Here is a 24,085-nt window from a genome sequence, read left to right on the forward strand (position 1 = left end):
TGGAAGGAAGATCAGACAGGTGTGGCTGGTGGCAGCCAGAAGGCCTAGCATTTTCTGCAAGCAAGTGGAGCTAGGATCTGTGGCCACAGGAAAGCAGGAGGAGGAATGTCATGCTGTTCACTCACATTGCAATACTATGTCAAGGGACTGAAATTTTCTGCCTATAATGGGCCTTTGCTGAGCTAGTAACATTCTGCTAGTTCCCACAGGAGTGAGCAGCAGGTGCTGTGCACTGGAAACCCAATTTGTGCAGAAGGAAGAAAGAAGAGAACTTTTTGTAAAAACGGAGGAAGTTGTCCCCTTGTTCACAGTTCTGGACATTTTTCAAGTTGGGCATGCCATAATTTCCTACCCCATCAAAGTTATCAACCCCTAATAAAACATCAGAAACAAGCCAAGAACTGTTTTCTGCGTTGGAATGTATGAAGAAAATGCTATGTGACTGGCTGTGCAGAAGTGGGGACCCGGGAAATTAGCGACTCCTATGGGGGGTAGTGCTACACGTAGTAGGGGCAGCTCTGAACACACATTTCCACACTAAGCGCAACACTCTTTTAGGTTTAATGGTATATAAGAGATGTTCATTGTTAGCGTTTACACACAATTCAAAAAATTGCTGTTTTACATTCGTATATCGATACTTAAAAAATGTTAGTTTATAGAGGTTAAAAGACCATAAAAGTTAACATGCATGTATAAAAATGTATATTTGTTAAAAATAATATATCAAGGAAGGGCCAGATCTACTACCTTAAAGGGACACAATATTTTGTACACCTCAGTTAGTACAGATACAGTTTGCGTTCATGAGTCTTAGGCGTAGACCAAGTCAAAGGTACCATGTGATTCAGTATTTTCAGGGAAAAGTGGATTGCATTTAAGGTCAGGTAAGGAACTTTGGGTAGCACATGCAGCAAGTGTACAAGTGAAATATGTTCCACCCTTATCAAAATATCTTACAGGCAGTAAATGTTTATTTCTTAATAATACAAAAAGAAGACATTCTATTGCCCAGTAAAACATCTTGCAAACTTCTGATTTTTCTGATTTGATCATCACTAGTTATAGCACAAGCCCAGAGGATGAGCAATTGTTTCTATATGTCATTCAGTGTCATTACTGTATGGATGTTATGGTCTGTGTCTATACAGCACTGGCCATGCCAATAAAAGTTTACCTTGGACAGCAGTGGTGACAGCAACATTCACATTATTACAGGTATGACCAACAGCCCCCATTTTGCCCATGACAAATATAAAACAATATTTTTACATCTCTGCAGTAGTTACTAAAGCATGTAACTCTGAAATGAATTAAATTACTGGTGCTACACATTATACAATCACAGCATGTAACTGAAAGGAGCCTAAAAACAACCAAACAGAAAGAAGTAATCTGAGTTGAAGTTTTTCACTGAACATCTGTAGTTCTATATCCGTTGTGTACGTTTACACCTATATGGCTGTTTATCCTTTGTTTATTGGTCTCATATATAACAGATGTTGATGTACATAAAGCATCTCATACTTCCTTCATAGAGATGAGTAAGTAATTAAAAATCCATTTCACTCACAACAGAGATGACCAAATCGCTTACAATTTATTCCATGTGATGCATCAGTCTATCCTCTGCAACAGGTCTGCCAGGTTTAAAATCACTAGTAGTTAATACAGTCCAGTACATGGTCTGATACTGCCATGATTAAAGGGCTATGAATATGCAGGGCTTTTGTTATGCCAATACCACCCCCATATGCCCTTCAGGAGTGGAAAGGGGCTTCATGAGAAAAAAAATGAGAGCCCCTCAAAACACTAATATGTCTGATGGGCTCTAGTCTCTCACTGGTGCACCAAGAGGTGGTAAAGGAACATGGGCTGAGAGGTTATATGACCTTCCTGAGGTACAGGGAGGTTCCAATCCACTCCCTAATGAGCCTGTTGAAAACAGCAGAAATTAAGGTATACACTAAACACAAAAACTGAATGAAAAACAAAAAATGGATGCATACTGTGATGGACTGCCTCCACCAAGATACAGCTTCCTCCACTCTGGAACTAGGAACCACATATTATTGCTAAGAATTGCACCCAGGAACACTAGCTTAGGTGCAAACTGGAACTGACTTTATTGTCAATTCACATAGAATATATACCACACAAAATCAGAGCTTGATCCCATTATTCTAAACAATGGAAAATGTAAACAGGAAAATCATTAGTACCTCTAACAGTACATCTAATGAACAGCTAACATAAACATAAACAGTAAGCTAATCAACAGCTAGCACCTGAACAAGCCTTGATTAATCAGGGAGTCCACCCCTCAGACAGTCCAAAACCAGTACTCAAGAACACCCAGGGCTGTCCAAATCTCATTAACCAGCTTTCTTTTTACATCCATTTTCTCACTGAGTTTCAAGTTGGCAGAGACCATCATGGACTCCTTGACTGTTAAATGTGGTAATAACATGTCATCTTGCATTATATAACAGGACATCTTCCTGAATGCTCGTAGCTCCCTCAGATGCCAGGGTCCATAGTCAGTAGGTAAAAGGCTACCCTTCAGTCCCCTCCAAAAGCCCCTGTCCTGGGTGGGTTTGTCACATACATTCTTTTGTGATCTTCCTACTGCTACATACAGTACATACATTCTGTATCTGGTCTCCACTAACTAATGTGCTTCCTCACGACTGCATTGTGGAGCTCCCAATTCTTATATATATATTCCAGTATAGTAACTTGACTGTAGAACAGTGGCGGCTAGTGCTCAAAATTTTTTGGGGGGTGCAAACAAACTGAAACATTCTGAAAAAAAACATCAATTGCAGCCTCACTGTGCCATCAAACACAGCCACTGTACCATCAAACGCAGCCACTGTGCCCATCAATTGCCGCCACTGTGCCATCAAACGCAACCACTGTGCCCATCAATTGCCGCCATCAAATGCAGCCACTGTGCCCATCAATTGCCGCCACTATGCCACCAAACGCAGTCACTGTGCCATCAAATGCAGCCACTGTGCCATATCAAATGCTCCCACTGTGCCCCATCAAATGCTCCCACTGTGCCATCAAATGCTGCCACTGTGCCATATGAAATGCCCCCACTGTGCCCCATCAAACGCAGCCACTGTGCCATATCAAATGCTCCCACTGTGCCATATCTAATGCTCCCACTGTGCACATCAAATGCTCCCACTGTGCACATCAAATGCTCCCACTGTGCCCTCCCGCCTGCCCGTCGTCTGCCCAGTACTTACCCTGTCTCGGTGGGGTAGCGGGTGACGGCGGCGAGCGGTGTCCTCCATGCTCCTCAATGTCTTCTCCTGTCCTCTCTTTCCGTCCTCTGCTATGATTGGACGCCTGATAGGCATCCAATCACAGCGCCTGTCGTTTCAGCCAATCAGGTGACGGGTAACAGACCCGAGCACCTGGGGCTGTTACCCGAGCACCTGGGTCTGTTAACCGCAGAGAGGCGGTTCAGTGTTAGGAAAGCGAATATTCATTCACTTTTCTAACACAGCTGGGTGAACTGCGAGCGCCAAGAATGGCGCTCGCTGTTTACCTTTTTTGACACCTATTAGAGCCTATGGCTCGTCCTTTTCGGCTCTTCGGGAGGCGTGAGCAGACCCCCACAACCACCGGGCAAGGGCTGTGGGGATGAGGCCCTTGACCCCATCAACATGGGGACAAGGTGCTTTGGGGGTGACTCCAAAGCATCCCCCCATGTTGAGGGCACGTGGCCTGGTACGGTTCAGGAGGAGGGGGGCGCTCTCTCGTCCCTCCCTCTTTTCCTGTGGCCTGTCAGGTTGTGTGCTCGGATAAGGGTCTGGTATGGATTTGGGGGGAGACCCCTACACCTTTTTTATTTTAAAATCCATACCAGAACTGAAGGGTCCAGTATAGATTGGGGGGGACACATATGCAATTTTTTTTTTGGTTCGGGGCTCCCCTTAATATTCATGCCAGACCCAAAGGGCCTGGTAATGGACTGGGGGGAACCCATGCTGTTTTTTCAATGAGTTTTATCTATATTGTTGAGACCCGACAATTCATTACAGCCGCGATCAGTTTTGAATGACTTTTTTTCCTTTAGAAATGTAATTTTGCTGTGGTACTGTTCTAAACGCGGTAAAACTGTGCCACTTTACAGGCATACTGTAGACACCCCCCAGGCACAATATTTAAAGGAATTTTTCATTTTTATTGTTTCACTTTAAGCATTATTAAAATCACTGCTCCTGAAAAAACAGCCGTTTTTAAAACTTTTTTTTGCATTGATACATGTCCCCTGGGGCAGGACCCAGGTCCCCAAACACTTTTTATGACAATAACTTGCATAAAAGCCTTTAAAATTAGCACTTTTGGTTTTTCATGTTTGTGTTTCATGTTCGTGTCCCATAGACTTTAACGCAGCTTTTCGAATTTGCCGCGAACACCGCATAATGTTCCTTGTTCGCCAAACATCCGAACAACCAAAGTTCGGCTCAAACTTATGCTCGGGCCGAACCGTTCGCCCATCCCTACTGTCAAGCTTGAACCAGAGGATCAGCATGGCAGTCATGTGATCAGCCTATTCTGAGTTCAATGACAAATGCATTTGAACCTTTTCAGATCTGCATTTGACCTTGCCCAACCTTTTAGAAACTGCTTTTGCATTCCTATTGGCTCCTATGGGGATATAAGTAGCTGAAAAGCTTACATCATTCGGGTGCTTTTATGCTAATCTTATGAAAACTGTGGGCCAGCTACCAACCTGATTTTTCAAAACTCAAGTGCTGCAGTGCATACAGGGCCACTGGACTTAATGTAATTGATGTATTGGGGTCTGCAATAAATTGACTATAACAGTTATTGACATTGGAGTATAAGAAAAAGTTTTACTGAATAAGAACCAAAGCCTAAAGGTATAACATACTAGCAACAAAGAAATGTTAGAGTGACCTACCTGTGGAATAACCCCAAATGCTTTCCTCCACTTTTGCAGTGGTATTTTACTCCAAGATACCCCATCAATCTGAATATCTCCTTCGGTTGATAGCAGCCTCAAGAGTGCAGACAACAATGTGCTCTTTCCTGAACCAGTTCTTCCTAACAAACCAACCTAGAATGTCAGATATTAAAGATATGAATGTAATGTATGTATTTTAAGTGGCATTTTACTTCAGAGAAAGATAAATATGATCAAACTGACCTTACGCAGTATGCAGTGCAAGAAACAAAACTATAATGCCGCGTATACACGAGTGGTCTTTTCGACCGGACTAAACCGACGGTCTATCCGACAGACTTTCGGCGGACTTCTGACGGACTTTCCGAACAAACGGACTTGCCTACACACGATCACACCAAAGTCCGACGGATTCGTACGTGATGACGTACGACCGGACTAAAATAAGGAAGTTGATAGCCAGTAGCCAATAGCTGCCCTAGCGCCGGTTTTTGTCCGTCGGACTAGCATACAGACGAGACGAGTCCGTCGGAAAGATTTGAAACATGTTCCAAATCTAAAGTCCATCAGATGTTCGACCGAAAAAGTCCACTGCAGGTCCGATGAAGCCCACACATGGTCGAATTGCCCGCTGGACTTGGTCCGTCGGTCCAGTTGAAAAGTCCGCTCGTGTGTACGCTGCATTAGCGTTAGAGTGCAGAACCAACCCAACTTACTAATACTAGACTAAGTATAGACTAATACAGTACGGATTTTGGTTGTTTGCTGAACCATGAAGTATCAACAAATACAGCAAGCTATATGGCACAGTGATACTCCTAGGACTCATGTACACAGACATTTTGAGGCACATATATGCTCCAGCGGAAAAATACTAGCTATTTTCTGCATTCAGGAGTTGCAGGAAGAACATACAGCCAGCCGCATAAGTGAATGGCTGTACGCGAACAAATGCAAATGCACATGCGAGTATGGTGATTCGAAGAAAGTCTGGATGGCCGCACTGAAACATTAAACTCCACTTTATTAATCCTGAATAAAACAGCCTAGAAAAACCACAAAAAAAACCACAGCCGGGAGTAAAGGGTTCACGTGTTTTGCACTAACCTCAGGGCTTAACTATGCTGAGGTTAGCGCGAAACGCATTAACCTTTTTCCCCCTACTGTGGTTTTGTATGGTGTTTTAATGCTGATTTATTTGGGATTAATAAAGTGGATTTTAGTGTTTCAGTGTGGCCATCCGAACATTCTTCTGAGCACTGCACAGGTGTGTGAACTGGTGTCAACACGCTGGAGGTGTGTGGGGTGTTGGATTAAGTAGACCTACCTAGAGCAGCTGCCTCTCTTACATGCACATATCACCTATTCCTTTTAAAAACAGAACCTTTGCATTTGAAATAATGTCATACATGCATTTACATGTAAATACCGATAAAAGAAAGAATTGGCATTTACCCAAGTACGACCGAGACATTTGCTTCTATGGCCAGCTGTACCTGCCACCTGGGGCTCCCTAGGCTTGGGAAACTGCCAGGAATTTTACACTAGAGCATATTTGTGTCTCAGACTATGCATGTGCATGAGCCCCTTTATCTTATTACAGACACATATAATTAATTATCAGGTCACCTGAAGCCAGGTGACAGATGCACCCCAATGGGGTCAGGAGTGCACCGCTAAGGTAGTGGACCCTACAGCTGACTGCTGCGGGTGGAGCTTTGGGTGGTTCAGGAAATCATGTCCTCTGGAGCACCAACAAGGATCACATTGGGAGCTAAAGCATGAGATTCCCCAGGGCGCGGAATCTAAGAGCCAGCAGTTGTTCACCAGAGCCCCTGATGGTGGGGATGGACTTCGCTGCAACTGGCCCCCAGGGTCTCCCAGCTCACACTCACAGTAGGCTACTGGAGGATAGAGAGGTAGCAGCAGGCCGGGACAACAAGGGATAGTCAGGAGATAAGCCAAAAGGTCAGGGCAACAAGCAGGCAGGGATAGTCGAAAAACATGCCAAAGGTCAGGATATGAAGCAGAGACAGTCAAGCTCTGTAAACAGGATCAGACATAGAGCACACGGAAAGACATAGACAGGAAGCCAAACACACAATATTTATCAGCAAAGCAGGCTTGGACAGCATGGTGTTAAATAGTGTATCCTGTAGAGGCTAGGGTGGAGCCATGCTGAGGGAGGATTACTTAACCATGCAGGTGTGAGAGTGCAGGCCCTAAGGCTGATACACAGACCAGAGGTAAGCAGACAGACAAGGCATGAAAGTATTACTACAGATTCATGACAGTACCCCCCTCTTATGAGGCCTCTCCCTCCCCCGCTTGGGACCAGGCTTGGAGGCGAATTTCAAATGGAACTTCCTCAGAAGATAAGGCGCACAGATTTCAGATGCAGTGATCCAAGACCTCTCCTCAGGACTAAACCCTTTCCAATGCACGAGGTACTGAAGAATGCCTTTACAGAGCTGGGAATCCAGAACTTGACTAACCTCGTACTTTAGATTATCCTCAGAGACCGGAACTGAGGTAGGGAGAGGACGAGAGGACTTATAGAGGACTAAAGGCTTCTTAGGAATGGGCAAGGGCATGAGAAGGCCAGAAGGAGCCTGAGGAGGGACCCCCAGAGCCTTAAAGATGACCTGGACATCCAGCACAGGACCATCAGACTGGGCAGATGTCAGTGGATCTGTGAGGTCAGGTTGGTTAGCAGGTGACATGTCACAGGAGTCAAGCCGGATTGCTAAAACACAAGCAGAATGCAGAGAGCCCAGAAAAAAAGGTTTAACGCCCCACCTGGCCGAATGAGGACTTCTAACCAAAGGATGGATTGAACCTCTTAGACAGGTTTGAATGGATGTAGTAGTAGCAGGGTGAGGCCAGGTTATAGAAGGTCATGGGCTGGACTGGCATAACTGGTGCAGACGCCGACTGAATCGCATCGCCAGGTGTAGCGACTGACTGAATCGCACCGCCAGGTGTAGCAACTACCTGAATCACTTCGCAAGGCGTAGCGACTGTGAAACTTGTGGACAAGTTAGCCTGACTGTGCGCCAAGGGAGTTTAGGGACAGGCAAAGGTTCGGCTCAGATTCGCAGGTGGGCACCTCATCCAAAGTTTCAAATGACCTAGAAAGTGCATCAGCCTGACTATTGCAGGACACATTCCAGAAATCGCTACAGGCAGCGGGAAGAGCAGACGATACTGAGATGGTGGCAACAGGAAGTTTCTCTTTTTTGGAAACCCTGAGTAGGCAGGACGAGGAACAGGAGGAACCCCAAGCCAGGATCTGCCCAGCAGTCCAGTCAACGTGTGGAGAATGGAGCCATAACTAAGGAAGCCCCAAAACGATAGGAGTTGAGGCCTTAGGTAAGATAAGGAAGCATATCCATTCCTGGTGGAGTGTCCCTACCGACATCTTAACAGGAAGGGTCTAAAAGCGGATAGGGCCCCCAGGAAGAACAGTGCCATCAATTGCCGAGACCACCAATGGAGTAGTGAGGGGCAAAAGGGTAAGTCTCATGGAAGATGCAGTTCCGCAGTCCATGAAATTGTCAGCAGCTCCGGAATCCAGATATGCCGAGACCGAATGAGGGGAAGCGCCAACATGAAGGAACACAGAAAAAAGAAGACGAGAAGATGAAGCTGATATTTCTTGGTCCAATACTCCACCTTCCAGATGTATTAGACCCAAGCGTTTTTCTAGATGAAGAGAGCCTAGCACGTTCCTCGGGAGATAGCCTGGTCTGGCCCAGGTGCATAGGTTTCTCAGCTGGCAGGAGGTGCTCCTCGGGTCGAAGAGAGGGGAGCTCAGGCTACCTAAGGAACGGGGAGTACTGGCGTCTTTTTTCCAAGGTTCTCTCCTGAAAGCGAATATCGATCTGGTTACACAAGGAGATGACGTCCAGATCAACAGGGATGGTTCTTCCCGCTAATTCATCCTTCACTCTGTCAGTGAGGCCATGTAAAAAGGTTGCAACTAAGGCCTCATTATTCCAGCTCAGCAGTCAAAGTAGGAAAATGAAGAGCGTACTGTCCCACAGAAGCGGACTCTTGACGGAGACGTAAAAAGGGCGCTGGCCACTGAAGAGACACAACCCACTTCCTCGAAGATATTCCGAAAAAGTTTCAAGAAGTTAGACAGGCTAGAAACCACTGGACCATTCTGTTCCCACAGAGGGGCAGCCCAGGCTAACGCCTCGCCGCACAGGAGGGATATAATATAGGCTACCTTTGCCCGATCGGACAGGAAGTTTTGGGGCTGGAGTTCAAAATGAATGGTACACTGGCAAAGGAACCCCCTGAGGGCCTTGGAAGCCCCAGAGTAACGGGACGGAAAAAGGTAGATGCAAAGAATTTGTGGCTGCAGCTGTGACCGGAATAGGTGCAGCAGCAGACAGTGGTTGAGGTTGTTGAACCGGGGGTCCTAAGGAGGCCTGAAGCTGTTCAAAGCGGGATGACAAATCCTGAAGGAATCACATCAAATGGGTCTGATTAGTTTCCTGGGTCTTGAGTCTGCGGACTATGCCCTGCAGCTGATCATCGGCAGGTAGTGGCACATCAGCCGGGTCCATGGCTGATCAAACTGTCAGGTCACCTGAAGCCAGGTGACAGATGCACCCCGTTGGGGTCAGGAGTGCACCGCTAAGGTAGTGGAACCTACAGCTGACTACTGCGGATGGAGCTCTGGGTGGTTCAGGAAAGCAGGTCCTCTGGAGCACCAACAAGGATCACACTGGGAGCTAGAGCATGAGATTCCCCAGGGCGTGGAATCTAAGAGCCAGCAGGCGTTCACCAGAACCCCCTAATGGTGGGGAAGGACTTCGCTGCAATTGGCTCCCAGGGTATCCCAGCTTACGCTCACGGTAGGCTACTGGAGGATAGAGAGGAAACAGCAGACCAGGACAATAAGGGATAGTCAGGAGATAAGCCAAAAGGTCAGGGCAACAAGGTTGCAGGGATAGTCAAAGAACACGCCAAAGGTCGGGATACGAAGCAGACAGAGACAGTTAAGAACAAGCCAAGCTCAGTAAACAGGATCAGACGTAGAGCACACGGCAAGATGCAGACAGGAAGCCAAACACACAACATTGATCAGCAAGGCAGGCTTGGACAGCACGGTGTTAAATAGTGTATCCTGTAGAGGCTAGGGTGGAGCCATGCTGAGGGAAGATTACTTAACCATGCAGGTGTGAGAGTGCAGGCCCTAAGGCTGATACACAGACCAGAGGTAAGCAGACAGACAGGGCATGAAAGTATTACTACAGATTCATGACATTAATGTAGCTCTGTATTCATTAATACATCATAAAACTATTTTAGGGTAGGCAGTGTAAGTAGCTGAGGTTCACTTGGTATTTGCCTACTGCAATCCCTGTACATCAGAAACGAAAACAGGGAGAGGGAAAAGCAGCCCAAGTGGGTAAAAAGTCATGCTGAATTTTTCATGTGCTAAAAAAGGCCTTCTTATTTCACTTTCCAGTCACAGGAGAAAGTTTAGGTCTCCTGCCCTGTTAAGCCCCATACACACGATAGGACTTTGTACAAACTTTCCCTTGGATTTTTGTACAAAGGGCGTTGGCTAGAAGTTTGTCTTGCATACAGAGGACAGGACTTTTCCAGCCAACTTTCACCAAATCACGTGGTTTTTCAGCTCTTTACCACCACCCTTTGGTCAACTTCTGTATTGTCATCTGATATTGTGTCAATCTCGCCACTTTTATTGGCGAGATTGACACCTTGTGAACCACACTGGTGCCAATGCCAGGCACTGTGTTTGGTATGAATCTTGAGCGGGAACTCCACGCCAAATTTTAAATAAAAAACCGCCATGGGTTCCCCTCCAGGGGCATACCAGGCCCTTAGGTCTGGTATGGATTTTAGGGGGAACCCCTACGCCGAAAAAAATGGCATGGGGGTCCCCACCAAATCCATACCAGACCCCTATCCGAGCACGCAGCCCGGCCGATCAGGAAAGGGGGTGGGGCCGAGCAAGCGCCCCCCCCCCCTTACTGAGCCGTACCAGGCCGCATGCCCTCAACATGGGGAGGTGGGTGCCTTGGGGGAGGGGGGCGCCCTGGCCCCCCCCACCCCAAAGCACCTTGTTCCCATGTTGATGAGGACAAGGGCCTCTTCCCGACAACCCTGGCCGTTGGTTGTCAGATGTTGCTCCAAAACAGCTCATTTGCATGTTTGTTGTCAAAAAGTCTGATCGTGTGTATGGGCCTTTAGACAGTACTGTGCTATGTGGAAGGCTTTGTAAAGCCTCGTACACATGATCAGACTTTAAACAAACTTTTCCGTGGATTTCTGTCCAAAGGGTGTTGGCCGTAAACTTGGTATGCATACACACCGCAGGACTTTTTAGGCAACAAACACGAACGTAGTGACGTTTCAACGTACTGACGACACTTCAAAAGAGGACGTTCAATTCTCCAACGCCACCCTTTGGTCAACTTCTGTAATGTTGCCTGATCTTTTGCATTGGTTCTGAGCATGCGTGTTTGTACTTTGTACTAAAGTCCGATGGTTTTGTGTACACACGATCGGACTTGCCGACGTAGGACTTTTGTTGCCGCCAAGTTTGTCTGTTCGCACAGCCAACATTTGTCTGATGAAATCCGAAAAAGTTTGTCCGATGGAGCGCACACACGGATGTTGCCTTAAAACAGCTAATTTGCATGTTTGTTGTCAAAAAGTCAGATCGTGTGTATGGGCCTTTAATCTCAGAAGTGGCGGAACAGAAGTACAAGTGCTTTGCCAGGTAATACCACATTTGTATGCACCTGTTTGCCTGGAGTTGCAATAACAGTAAAACAAAAGCAGAAGGTTTAAACCAGGGATCTCCAAACTTTCTAAACAAAAGGCCAGTTTGCTGTCCTTCAGACTTTCAGGGGGTCGGACTATGGCCAGTGGGTGTAGAAATTGTCCTGACTTCAGTGGGAGTAAACAGTGCCTCATTTTTTATATCAGGAAGAGAAATAGTGCCCCATTTTTGGTGTCAGAGGTAGGAATTATGCTCCATTGTTGGTGTCAGTGGGAGGAATATGGCCCCAATGGCTAGACAAAGTCAAGCAAAAGGGCCACATCCGGCCCCCAGGTCGCAGTTTGGAGACCACTGGTATAAACCAACAAAAAATGAAAGTCAGGCAGATTTAATGCTAGCAAGAGCAAACCACATTGGACTGACAAACTGAACAGCAAAGCTTTAGAAGCATGGATCTTACCCTTTGCCCAGGACTGGCTGAGAATGATACATTCTCTAAAACAGCATGGCCTCCATCCACATACTTTGCAGAGAGATCTTTAACAGACATCTGACCACCAGATGGCCAGTTTGGATCTTTGTTTGCATATTCATTCTCAATAATGAGGACCTCTGAAAGTTTATCATCCTTATCTTTACCATTCTTGTTCGTATCTTCATTTGGAATATCAATAAATTTAAAGATTCTGCTGACAGAGCGCATCTACAACAAAGAAAATTATTTTAATTGGAGCAAATAAACTGCATTCCATATGTATTCCCTGAGAATTAAACCTAGGCTTTGGATGAATATATACTGTATATATATATATATATATATATATATATATATATATATATATATATATACATTGCCATTCTGCATGAGATTTTCATGATGGCATTGAAGAGTGTTATTTGTGATAAAATCACTGATAAAAACAGACAGCTGTTCTATGTAAAATTTTACAGTGATACAACACACAAGACAGGCTAAAAAAAAGCTAAATTTGTGGGATTCAGAAGCTTTTTTGGATGAGAGAGGATACGAGACACAATGTTTTGAGTCAAAGAAATTTGGAGAACAACTGACTTACCAAACTGTCCACATCAATACTTGAGTTTACTGCCCACTGCAGAGTACTCATAATATTCATCGCCAGAGTCAGTACAATTCCAACTTTCTCTCGACCAGCACCTGAAAAAATTATGGAAGTTGAGATTCTGAATATAAATATGCATAATCCCAAGGTAAGACTGTTTTTATTGTCGATAGCAACCAGTTTTAACTAACTTCGCTCTGACTTGATTGGCTGGAGACTTGTTCCATATCAGTAGTACTGAAGTCAAAGTAAGCCAAACTTTCAGTCTATCAGTTTATAAAGTCAGTAATGGCAGCATATGTATTTCTCTCAATAAGGGATTCATTTAAGACCTCTTGCAGACAATGATGTATACAAAAGCATATTTTACAAACTTGTGATCAGGATTAAGAAATGCTTATCCATAACATATAACACTTTTATGTGTGCTGTATTTTTATCCTATGTGGCATATTATAATTATTAAGAAACCTTTTGAGAAATATATCTATCTTCCGTAGCATTCACCTCATTGGTTTCTATGTGACTTTGTTGCGCTTGAGTCAGTTAGGTATGTTTTCAGTTTGCTGTATCTATTAGCCATGCATGGTTTAACAGCTTTACCTGGATAATACTTTTATACCAATATGGGGTTTCTGTTTGGAAACCACTATGAATAGATTATTTTAGGACACAGTACTGCACAGTACTTTAGTTGCTTTCTGCTCCCTTAGGATCATCATCCTGAATGGGTTAACATCATTGCACTTTCACTCAGCAAGGAGCTTAAGAAGCTTGAATGCTGGCTGCATTGGACTGTGGGAGGGTGAAGTCCAGTAGAGGAGTCATGTTGTGGGAGCCTATGGACTATTGAACTACAATTCCCAAGGAAAACTAGGTATAAGGGGAAGAAGAAGCAGGACTGAAGACCAGTCGACTTCCTCTTGCTGCAAGGTGATTGGAGAGGACACACTGCTGTTTGTGTGTGTAGCGCTACCCCTGCAGGAGCCACTGGTGAATGTTGGTTATCTCCCACCCTGCACAGCCAGGCACACACATTTTCCAGTCAATCCTGAGACAAGAAGCAGTCCTTGCAGCTTTGTTTTGTTTTTTTTTATTTAGAGGAATTGAACTTGGATGGGGAAGGGTTATTATTGGATGCCCACTTGATTAGCGGAAACTCTTCAGGGACATAAACTATATAAATCTGGTATATACACACACACAGCTCTTCTTCTACCTCCAGCACAGACTTGCTTGTAGAATTACAACTCCCAGGACCAGCTAGCACTTTAAGGATGGTCTGACAAGAGCATATTCATACCATAGCAAATTACGTTTGCAGGCAGGTACCGGGGGCCACTTTGGTGTAGCAAAAATAGAGGTCTTTGGTGCTAGCTGTCCTCTCCTGTGGCTACTGATCCCAGTACCACCTCTTCAGGCACTGCCAGCCCAACAAACTCCAGCTGCCCCTTTCACTAGCCCTCCTGGCTACTTCTCCACAGTTCTCCCAGACTGACTCTGCATCCATCCCAGACTGCTTGCACCCAGTCCCTTCAAGCATGCCTCTCAGTCCTCTGACTGCAACACTCACCTGCCCACGTGGCTGTCTTTCTCCCTGGAGATTTGCCCGGCAGTATCCTCCAGCTGCCCTCTCCTTGCTCTCGTGCCTCCTGGTCAGGAAACCTTTCTGTGTCATGAGAAGGGTCCCTTCTGTACCCGAGCCCAGGCCTGAGTTCACACCCCCCCTCCCCCAGACTGGGGAGCTACTCTCAAAGGCCTCCAACAGCCTAACACTCCATCTCCATCTTCCACCCAAACTCTACTCTGCCCCCGCTGGGCTGACCCTGAGTATTTGAGGGGGCCTGCCCCCGCCAACTCTTCTGTTGGGAATTGGTCAGTGCCTTCAGAATACTCCAGCTAGTTCCTCCCAGACTCTTCCTAACTGCTTCTGAAACTTCTCCAAGTTTCCAGCAAGCAGACAGGAGTTAAATGCTTTCTGGAAACTACTGCAGAGTCATCCAGTCTGTCTGAGTCACTCGCCCGACCCAGAAAATCACACAGGCTTGGCTGGCAGCCAAGCCTGAAAATTTACCTACACTAAAACAAAAACATTCTACTCTAGCGATGCAAGGGGATGCTACATGTGCACATTTCTTGCTACAAACATGAGGCTTGAGCCAAGAGGGAGTGAGAGCTGGTATCCTGTGTGCAGAGGATCAAAGTTGCCTGGGTGAAGTGCTAAGTGGGAGCTGATCACTCTGGGACCAGAGCCGTGCTGTGTGGATACAGAAGCAGAGCAATACCTGGACTATGGGACGAAAGTGGCTGCATCGCTGGGACTGGTGTGAGGGCACTACTGCCATTAACTTGTTGCTGCTAGCAGAGACTGAACACATAGGAACTGGACATTTGACTAGCAGGCTTTACCACTGCTTTCAGATTTTACTGGGTCTGTGCTTATGTGCACCACCGTAAAGACTGGGCCCCAACATTTGCTGGCTGAAGAGTTAGAGCAAATGACTGTCTTCTCAGATAGCTTCTTTGCAAGGGCTTCATGTAGTGTCAATATGCAGGAGTACCTCTGCAGTAAGGTCTGGGTCTTAGCATGGTCATTCATATAGAATGCACTATAACAGTATAAAATACTGGTTGCAGGAGCGTTATCACAGTACTGACTATAATCATATAATCAGTGGTAATGTTATCTGTGCCATTGTTTAATGCTAAGCTACATTTTCTCAGGTATAGATTAATATAACCATATACTGTAGGTCTTTAACCACTTGCTGGCTGCCTTCCACATATATACTGCGGCAAGGTGGCTCGGCTGCGCAAACCGACATACCTGTACGTCGGTCCATGCATGTGATGCTGTGGGCCACCCACGATTGCGATAAAGAGAGGCAGAATGGGGATCCCTGTTCTGACAGGGGAGGAGAGAGAGATCAGCTGTTCCCAATGATCAGTAATAGTGATCTCTCTCTACTGCCAGTTAGAAAGCACCTCCTTAGGGAACACTTAACCCTTTGATCACCCCTAGTGTTAACCCTTTCCCTGACAGTGCCATTTATACAGTTATCAGTGCATTTTTATAGCACTGATCACTGTATTGGTGTCACTGGTCACCAAAAAGTGTAACTTAGGGTCAGATTTGACCGCCCCAATGTCGCAGTCGCGCTAAAATTCACTGATCCCTGCCATTACTAGTAAAAACAATAAAAAATAAAATAAAAAGTCCCTAAATCTTTCCCCTATTTTATAGACGCTATAACTTTTGTGCAAACCAATCAATATACACTTATTGAGATTTTTTTTTTTTTTTACCAAACAATATGTAGCAGAATACATTTTGGCCTAAACTGATGAATAATTTAGTTTTTTTAGATATTTTTGGGGATATGTATTATAGCAGAAAGTAATAAAAAATATTATTTGTTTTTTTCATAATTGTAACTCTTTTTTTGTTTATAGTGCAAAAAGTAAAAACCACAGAGGTGATCAAATACCACCAAAAGAAAGCTCTATTTGTGGGGAAAAAAGGACATCAATTTTGTTTGGGTACAATGTTGCACACTCGATTGTCAGTTAAAACGACAATCGGAATCGCAAAAAATGGCCTGATCATTATTGCAAAAAATGGCCTGGTCATTAAGGGGGTAAATCCTTCCGGGGCTGAAGTAGTTAACCTAAATTGCTACAATCTAGTAACTTCTTTGTCTAGAGAATTGACTCACACTCTTCTTGTTCCTATATGTACAGTATATATTGCTATTTCCTGTAATTTGTTACAATATACTGTAACTCATATCTTTATTATTAGCCAATCTGGGGTTTGCTTCCTGAAACTGAACCAAAGTTGTGTGCAGGGACTTTATATTTGTGCTCTCAACCGTATTGCAGTATCTATTTGCTTAACCTGGTGTGTCAGAAGGGCCAAAGTTTTTCTCAGAGTTGAGGTGAAAGAACAGAGAACCCAATCTACCAAGCAGCTCCAGGGGTAGCACTACATAAGTTATACTGTCATGAACATACTGTAGTACTTAGAAGACCCATGCATTTTCTGACACTAATCAATATACAGTATATGTTTGAAAGCAAAAAAAAGTGAAAGAAAGTGTTCTTGTGGACCAATTCGATTCTTCATTTCATGTGCAAACACCGGAAATAGTACCTTATAGCTAGAAAGTGACTGGATACTGCTTGTATTCAGCACACATTTCTTTACAATAATTTATGTGCCAGTATTCTCTCCTCCACTATACTTGAAATGATTATGCAAAACAGTATTTTATGCTAAGCTGCATACAATAGATAAAAGAGAATTCCATGAAAATTATGTATGCACTGGGGTATGGTGAGGCAGGTGTGGTAATTTTACTTTCCTCCTTCACTGAGGTGCAGTGGTCCAGCAATTCAGCATGCTTACCCAAAAAGTCTATAAGAACTCTTCCAAAAAAGAACAATGACAATAATGAGAAGAAAGAGGTCCACATTGTACTGTGGAGTGTTAGGCCTGAGTATGGAACTTAGTAAGACTATACCTGACTCATCATACTCCCATCTATAAATATTAATCCCTGTTGTTCGTTAATTTAGTGGAACATGTCACAGGTAGTAAGCCATCGCACAGGTATAGAAACTGTTATATATTTATTTGTGAATATTAATAGATGGTTTATGGGAGATATCAGCAGCATGTTAAGTATAAAATCATAGTGTAAAACAGTATACAGTATCAACTGATAAATGATGTGTACCTGAAGTTGCAATGGAGATAAACGCTACAGCACAGAAGAAGATGACAAAGATCATCTCAATAGTCATCTGGAACCATCGCAGTGTAGACAAGTAGAGGAACCAGTTTGCAGTGTGTAAATTCAGTGCTTTGTGAAACAGGGTTTCAAAATAGGGCTGCCTGCCAAAGGCTCTAAGTGTCCACAAACCCTTTAAACTTGTTATCAGGTGAGCAAAAATTGGACTACGAGCTGTAAAAAGATAAGAAATATATCTGTATATATGCTGGCAAACTCTCCCAGCAGTCATAAAAAGTAAATTGACAGACATTAAATGTTAATTTTAAAATATAACTTACATTACTGTACAACAGGCTGAATTCACAACGCTATGAAATATGTTTTTTTTTTTTTTTACCAATTGTTATATATCGCTTGGTGGGTGTTATTTTAATTTCTCATTGCTAAAAATATAGGTTATTATGGCAAATAACAATCAATATAATTTAATGAACTAAGTCTGGCATTTTAAGACTGCCATTGAAGTGAAATATATTTTATGTAGCTACAAAAATGCAATAACCAACTTTCCAGATAATAAAATAAAGATTGCAATTATATACATTCTATTTGCACAGGAAAATAAATCAAATTGCGGATCAGTGCAATACTTTTTTTTTTTGGTTTGTGTATACTATTAAAAGGTTAAAACACCGATCATGATTTTATTGCTTTGTGTACCCACTCTTAGGCTCCATTCACACTAGCGCGTTTTTTGATGCATTTTGCATTTTGCAGAAATGCATGGGAATTTTTTAACATGGGTTCCTATGGAACATGTTCACATCAATGCCTTTTTGTATCTCTGCATTTTTGGAAAGGGTCAGGGACTTTTTTTCATGCAAAATGCAGCGTTTTGCATGTAATACAATTCAATGGACAAGCATCAAAAACGCATGTGCACCGTTTTTGCAGCGTTTTTGCAGCGTTTTTGATGCGTTTTTGCCGTTTTTTTTTTTTTTTTTTTTTTATTTTTTTTTTTTTTAGACTGTAAAAAAAACTGTAAAAAAAAAAAAAACAAAAAAAACGCAAAACGCAAATCGTGGCAAAAACGCGGCAAAAACGTCGCAAAAACGCTGCTCAAAAACGTGGCAAGCATGAAAAAAAAACCTCCAAAAACGCCCAAAAGCAACATGCATAGGTGTGAATCCAGCCTAAGGCTGGATTCACACTTATGCAGTTTTAGCGCTTTTTGCATTTTGCAGATTTGCACTACAGAACGTGTTCCATAGGAAACCATGTTAAATGGACTGCAGTGCAAATCTGCAAAATGCAAAAAGCACTTAGAGCCCTTGCACACTGGGGCGGTTTGCAGGCGCTATTGCGCTAATAATAGCGCCTGCAAACCGCCCCGAAAGTGCCGCTGCTGTCATCCCAGTGTGCAAGCCCCGAGGGCTTGCACACTGGAGCGATGCGCTGGCAGGACGGTAAAAAAAGTCCTGCCAGCAGCATCTTCGGAGCGGTGAAGGAGCGGTGTGTATACCGCTCCTTTACCGCTCCTGCCCATTGAAATCAATGGGACGGCGCGGCTATACCGCTGGCAATGCGCCTCTGCAGAGGCGCTTTGCGGTGGTATTTAACCCTTTCTCGGCCGCTAGCGGGGGGTAAAACCGCCCCGCTAGCGGCCGCATACCGACGGTAAAACGCCGCTAATAATAGCTGCGTTTTACCGCCGACGCCGCCCCCCGCCCCAGTGTGCAAGGGCTCTAAAAATGCATAGGTGGGAATCCAGCCTGAGGCTCGATTCACACCTATGCATGTTGCTTTTGAGCGTTTTTGGAGGTTTTATTTTCATGCTTGCCACGTTTTTGAGCAGCGTTTTTGCGGCGTTTTTGCAGCGTTTTTGCCGCGATTTGCGTTTTGCGTTTTTTTTTTTTTTTTTACAGTTTTTTTTTTACAGTCTAAAAAAAAAATAAAAATAAAAAAAAAAAAAAACGGCAAAAACGCATCAAAAACGCATCAAAAACGCTGCAAAAACGGTGCACTTGCGTTTTTGATGCTTGTCCATTGAATTCTATTACATGCAAAACGCTGCATTTTGCATGAAAAAAAGTCCCTGACCCTTTCCAAAAATGCAGAGAAACAAAAAGGCATTGATGTGAACATGTTCCATAGGAACCCATGTTAAAAAATTCCCGTGCATTTCTGCAAAATGCAAAATGCATCAAAAAACGCGCTAGTGTGAATGGAGCCTTAATGAGCATGGTCAGAGGGACAGAAAGTGATGGGAAATCCAAACTTTCAGAGTTGTTGCCAGTGAAGGGGGGGAGGCGGAAGACTTTCAATGGGGACACCTGCTTGGATGACAACTGTCTAAGGCTCGATTCACACCTATGCATGTTGCTTTTGAGCGTCTTTGGAGTTTTTTTTGTCATGCTTGCCACGTTTTTGAGCAGCGTTTTTACAGCGTTTTTGCGGCGTTTTTGCGGCGTTTTGCGTTTTTTTTTTTTTTTTTTTTACATTTAAAAAAAAAATGGCAAAAACGCTGTAAAAACGCATCAAAAACGCTGTAAAAACAGTGCACTTGCGTTTTTGATGCTTGTCCATTGAATTCCATTACATGCAAAACGCTGCATTTTGCATGAAAAAAGTCCCTGACCCTTTCCAAAAATGCAGAGAAACAAAAAGGCATTGATGTGAACATGTTCCATAGGAACCCATGTTAAAAAATTCCCGTGCATTTCTGCAAAATGCAAAATGCATCAAAAAACGCGCTAGTGTGAATGGAGCCTAGGAGGGGAATTCCATTTCCTTTTGGGAGATTTTTTTCCAGCCCAGAAAAATTTGCAATGCGATTAAATGATCAACACAAACATTTATTTGCTTAACCATGCTAGTTTTAGTAAAAGTGTAAAGAAATTTGAAATTGATTGGTGTCTAAATATTCAGTCCCCGACTTGTGATCCATTATCCCTACAATTAAGTCCTGCCATAGGGTGAAATGTATGAGCATGGTGAAGATGTGTTTTCATAAATACATTTTTTGCTTACATTGGAGAGTGGTGACTGCTGTTTTTTAAACATTTGAAGTAGAATGCAACATCATTGACTTCAACCCTTAACCTAGCCATAGAGGGATCAAAATTTGGCTGGTTCAGCAGAGACCGGTCGGATTGTAAATCTATCTATGACCATTCCAGTTCCAGAGAAATCGATCTAATGATTGATTTCTCTTGAACTGCCTTGTTGGAAACATTTCCTTTGAACATTGCTGCCTGCAGTGCTGATCAGTGTATTCTGACATGTAGGTGGGATGGCGTGATGCGGCAGCAATAATACACTCAGTCCCAGTGCAATGAAAGAACTTAAAGTGGGGTTCCACCCAAAAAACCAAAAATACATAAAAAATCCTAAAAAAAAACCCAAAAAAACATTTGGATATTTTTTTTTTTTTTTTACTCACCTCTAAATGCCTGTTGCTAGGGGGTCCCTCGTAGTCTGCCCCTTCCACTGCCTGGGCTGGTGACATCACTTCCCCCTCGGCACAGGAAGGGCTCCGCTCTGTTCCCTCCCTCCTGTCAATCATCTGGGACCCATTACAGGTCCCAGGTGACTGAGAGGCCAATCACGGCGCGCGGCGCCGCTCGCGCATGCGCAGTGGGTGCCAGGCTGTGAAGCCACAGCCCGGCGCCCACAGTTGCAATGCCGGCGCCGCTGAACGGAGGGGGAGACGAGCGGGGCTTCGATCCCCCGCATCGCTGGACCCAGGGACAGGTAAGTGTCCAATAAAAAATCAGCAGCTGCAGTATTTGTAGCTGCTGACTTTTAATTTTTTTGTTTTTTAACCGGCCCCCTGGGTGGAACTCCTCTTTAAGGTTTTTGAACATTCAAAATGAAATATAATGAAAAAAAAGTCTATAGGGTGAAACAGTTCATCCTGTTCATGGTGAAGAAAATGATAATCCAAAATAGGAAACTCTCGTGATGTACAGTATCTCACAAAAGTGCCCTCACATTTTTGTAAATATTTTATTATATCTTTTCATGTGACAACACTGAAGAAATGACACTTTGCTACAATGTAAAGTAGTGAGTGTACAGCTTGCATAACAGTGTAAATTTGCTGGCCCCTCAAAATAACTCAACACACAGCCATTAATGTCTAAACCACTGGCCACAAAAGTGAGTACACCCCTAAGTGAAAATGTCCAAATTAGGCCCAATTAGCCATTTTCCCTCCCTGGTGTCATGTGACTCGCTAGCCGGGCAGCCATCAGAAATTTTGGGGCCCCTTACACAGCTTTAGGCCTGGGCCCCCGGGGGCATGAACACCTACATTCCCCAGGGCCCGCCCACCGGCCATCCCAACGATTCTGCCCACTGGCCATCCCACTGAGTCCTTCGGTGTGGTGTGCTACATGAATCAATCAATATAACAAATCTTGACTGACTAAAGCACAATACCTTTATCCCCATCCACGGCCAACATCCTGGAGAGGGATGGGTGATGCTGGGCGTGGATGGGGATACATTGTGGAGAGAGGGATGGGTGGTGCTGGGTGGGGATGAAGATGATGGAGTTGCATTGTGAAAATGGATGAGGATGACTCTGGGTGGGGATGAGAGTTACATAGTGAAGAGGCTCTCCACAATGTAACTCTCATTTCCACCCAGAGTCATCCTCATCCATTTTCACAATGCAACTCCATCATGCCAGCTTGGCAGCCTCAGGTGTCCCATTCAAGGAGAAGGATATTAAATAAAGTCCAAATATTAAGCACAGGGGGCAGTGGCGTCACTAGGGTTGATGTCACCTGGTGCGGCAAAACATGGTGTCACCCCTCCCCCATATTTTCGGCCTGCCAGTCCTGCATTGGAGCTCAATGGCACATGTTATGTTGGTCAATAAGGCCTAGAGGATTGCAGGTTAGGCCATTGCTAATGGCTCAGTCCCCAGGAACAGACCCCCTTACCAGACCCAGCAAAACTGCAGCAGTGATCCCTCCGGCTGGACGTTTGCTCACTCTGAGTTGCCCAGGCTGACTCTGGTCAGTAGTGTAGCATGTCTGTACCATGGCAGTGGCTCAGTCTTTCTCTGATGGCAATGGTACAGCGTGGCTCCCACTCTGATGGCAATGGTACAGCGTGGCTCCTTCTCTGATGGCAATGGTACAGCGTGGCTCCTTCTCTGATGGCAATGGTACAGCGTGGCTCCCTCTCTGATGACAATGGTACAGCGTGGCTCCTTCTCTGATGGCACAGGCACAGTGTGGCTCCCTCTCTGATGGCAATGGTACAGCGTGGCTCCCTCTTTGATTGTATGAGCACAGTGTGGCTCCCTCTCTGATGGCAATGGTACAGCGTGGCTCCCTCTCTGGCTTCCCCCAGCACAGTCCTCTCTTTTTCCTGTGTCCTGTAGCAATCACTCCCTCTTCCTGAGTTCCAGACTCTCTCTCTTCGCCAGCAGAGTGCATGCTGGGGGCTGAAATCTGCTGCCTGTGCACAACAATGGTGCAGTCAATCTTCTGGGACTACATGTCCCATGATGCTCCCCTAGACCCTAGTCTCTTCTGATTAGCTCCGCTGTGGCCAATGGGGAGGGAACACCCCAGGCAACAAGCTAAGCGGCGAACCAGGTTGAGAGCTGCTCTCTCTTCTCCACTGCTGACAGAAAGGAGGGGGCGAGCAGAAGACATACACTGACAGCCCGCAGCTCGCCTCTCTCCCTTGTCACAGCGCTGCTTGTATTCACTGGGCAGACTGAGCTGAGGAAAAGAGCCTGCTTTACTGGTGGAAGGGGGGCGGGGTTGCTGCTAGTGAAAGGTAGCGTTGGCTCAGACTACTAAGCTCCCTTCTCCTTCTCTATAGTGAGGCTTCTCTCTCCTTCTCTATAGTGGGCGCCACGTGGGCCCGGCCGGCACATGACAGTTTCATTTCATGTGTTGCTGAAGGATGAGTGGGCCTGGCCGGCGCATGACAGTTTAATTTCATGTGTTGCTGAAGGAGGAGAGGACCCGGCTGGCTTATGACAGTTTAATTTCATGTGTTGCTGAAGGAGAAGCGGGCCCGGCCAGAGCATGACAGTTTCATTTCATGTGTTGATGAAGGAGGAGCGGGTCTGGCCGGCTGGGCCCCTTGGGACACTGGGGCCCCTTACAGGAGCACTGCCTGTACCTCCCTGATGGCGGCCCTGCTCGCTAGTGTTACATCGTCTCAGGTGTGAATGGGGAGCAGGTGAGATAAATTTAGTGGTATCGCTCTCAAGCTCTCATACTGGTCACTGGAGGTTCAACATGGCACCTCATGGCAAAGAACTCTCTGAGGATCTGAAAAAAAGAATTGCTGCTCTACATAAAGATGGCCTAGGCTATAAGAAGATTGCCAAGACCCTGAAACTGAGCTGCAGCACAGTATCCAAGACCATACAGCGGTTTAACAGGACAGGTTCCACTCAGAACAAGCCTTGCCATGGTCGACCAAAGAAGTTGAGTGCACATGCTCTGCGTCATATCCAGAGGTTGTCTTTGGGAAATAGACGTATGAGTGCTGCCAGCATTGGTGCAAAGGT

The 24,085-nt window shown here is 44.9% G+C and overlaps 1 protein-coding gene across 1 annotated transcript in view; it reads right to left on the minus strand.

Moving 5' to 3' along the window:
* Positions 1-24,085, minus strand: part of CFTR (CF transmembrane conductance regulator) — a 239,940-nt gene that overhangs the window by 32,899 nt on the left and 182,956 nt on the right. Inside the window, exons 20-23 of the mRNA XM_073619828.1 lie at positions 17,542-17,769; positions 12,797-12,897; positions 12,181-12,423; positions 4,949-5,104 (exon numbers count right to left, since the gene is read on the minus strand). Of these exons, the coding sequence (XP_073475929.1) occupies positions 4,949-5,104; positions 12,181-12,423; positions 12,797-12,897; positions 17,542-17,769 (728 nt within the window). The remainder of the gene's footprint in view (positions 1-4,948; positions 5,105-12,180; positions 12,424-12,796; positions 12,898-17,541; positions 17,770-24,085) is intronic.

This window comes from Aquarana catesbeiana, linkage group LG03 (assembly GCF_042186555.1).
Source record: "Aquarana catesbeiana isolate 2022-GZ linkage group LG03, ASM4218655v1, whole genome shotgun sequence".
NCBI classification, from domain to species: Eukaryota; Metazoa; Chordata; class Amphibia; order Anura; family Ranidae; genus Aquarana; species Aquarana catesbeiana.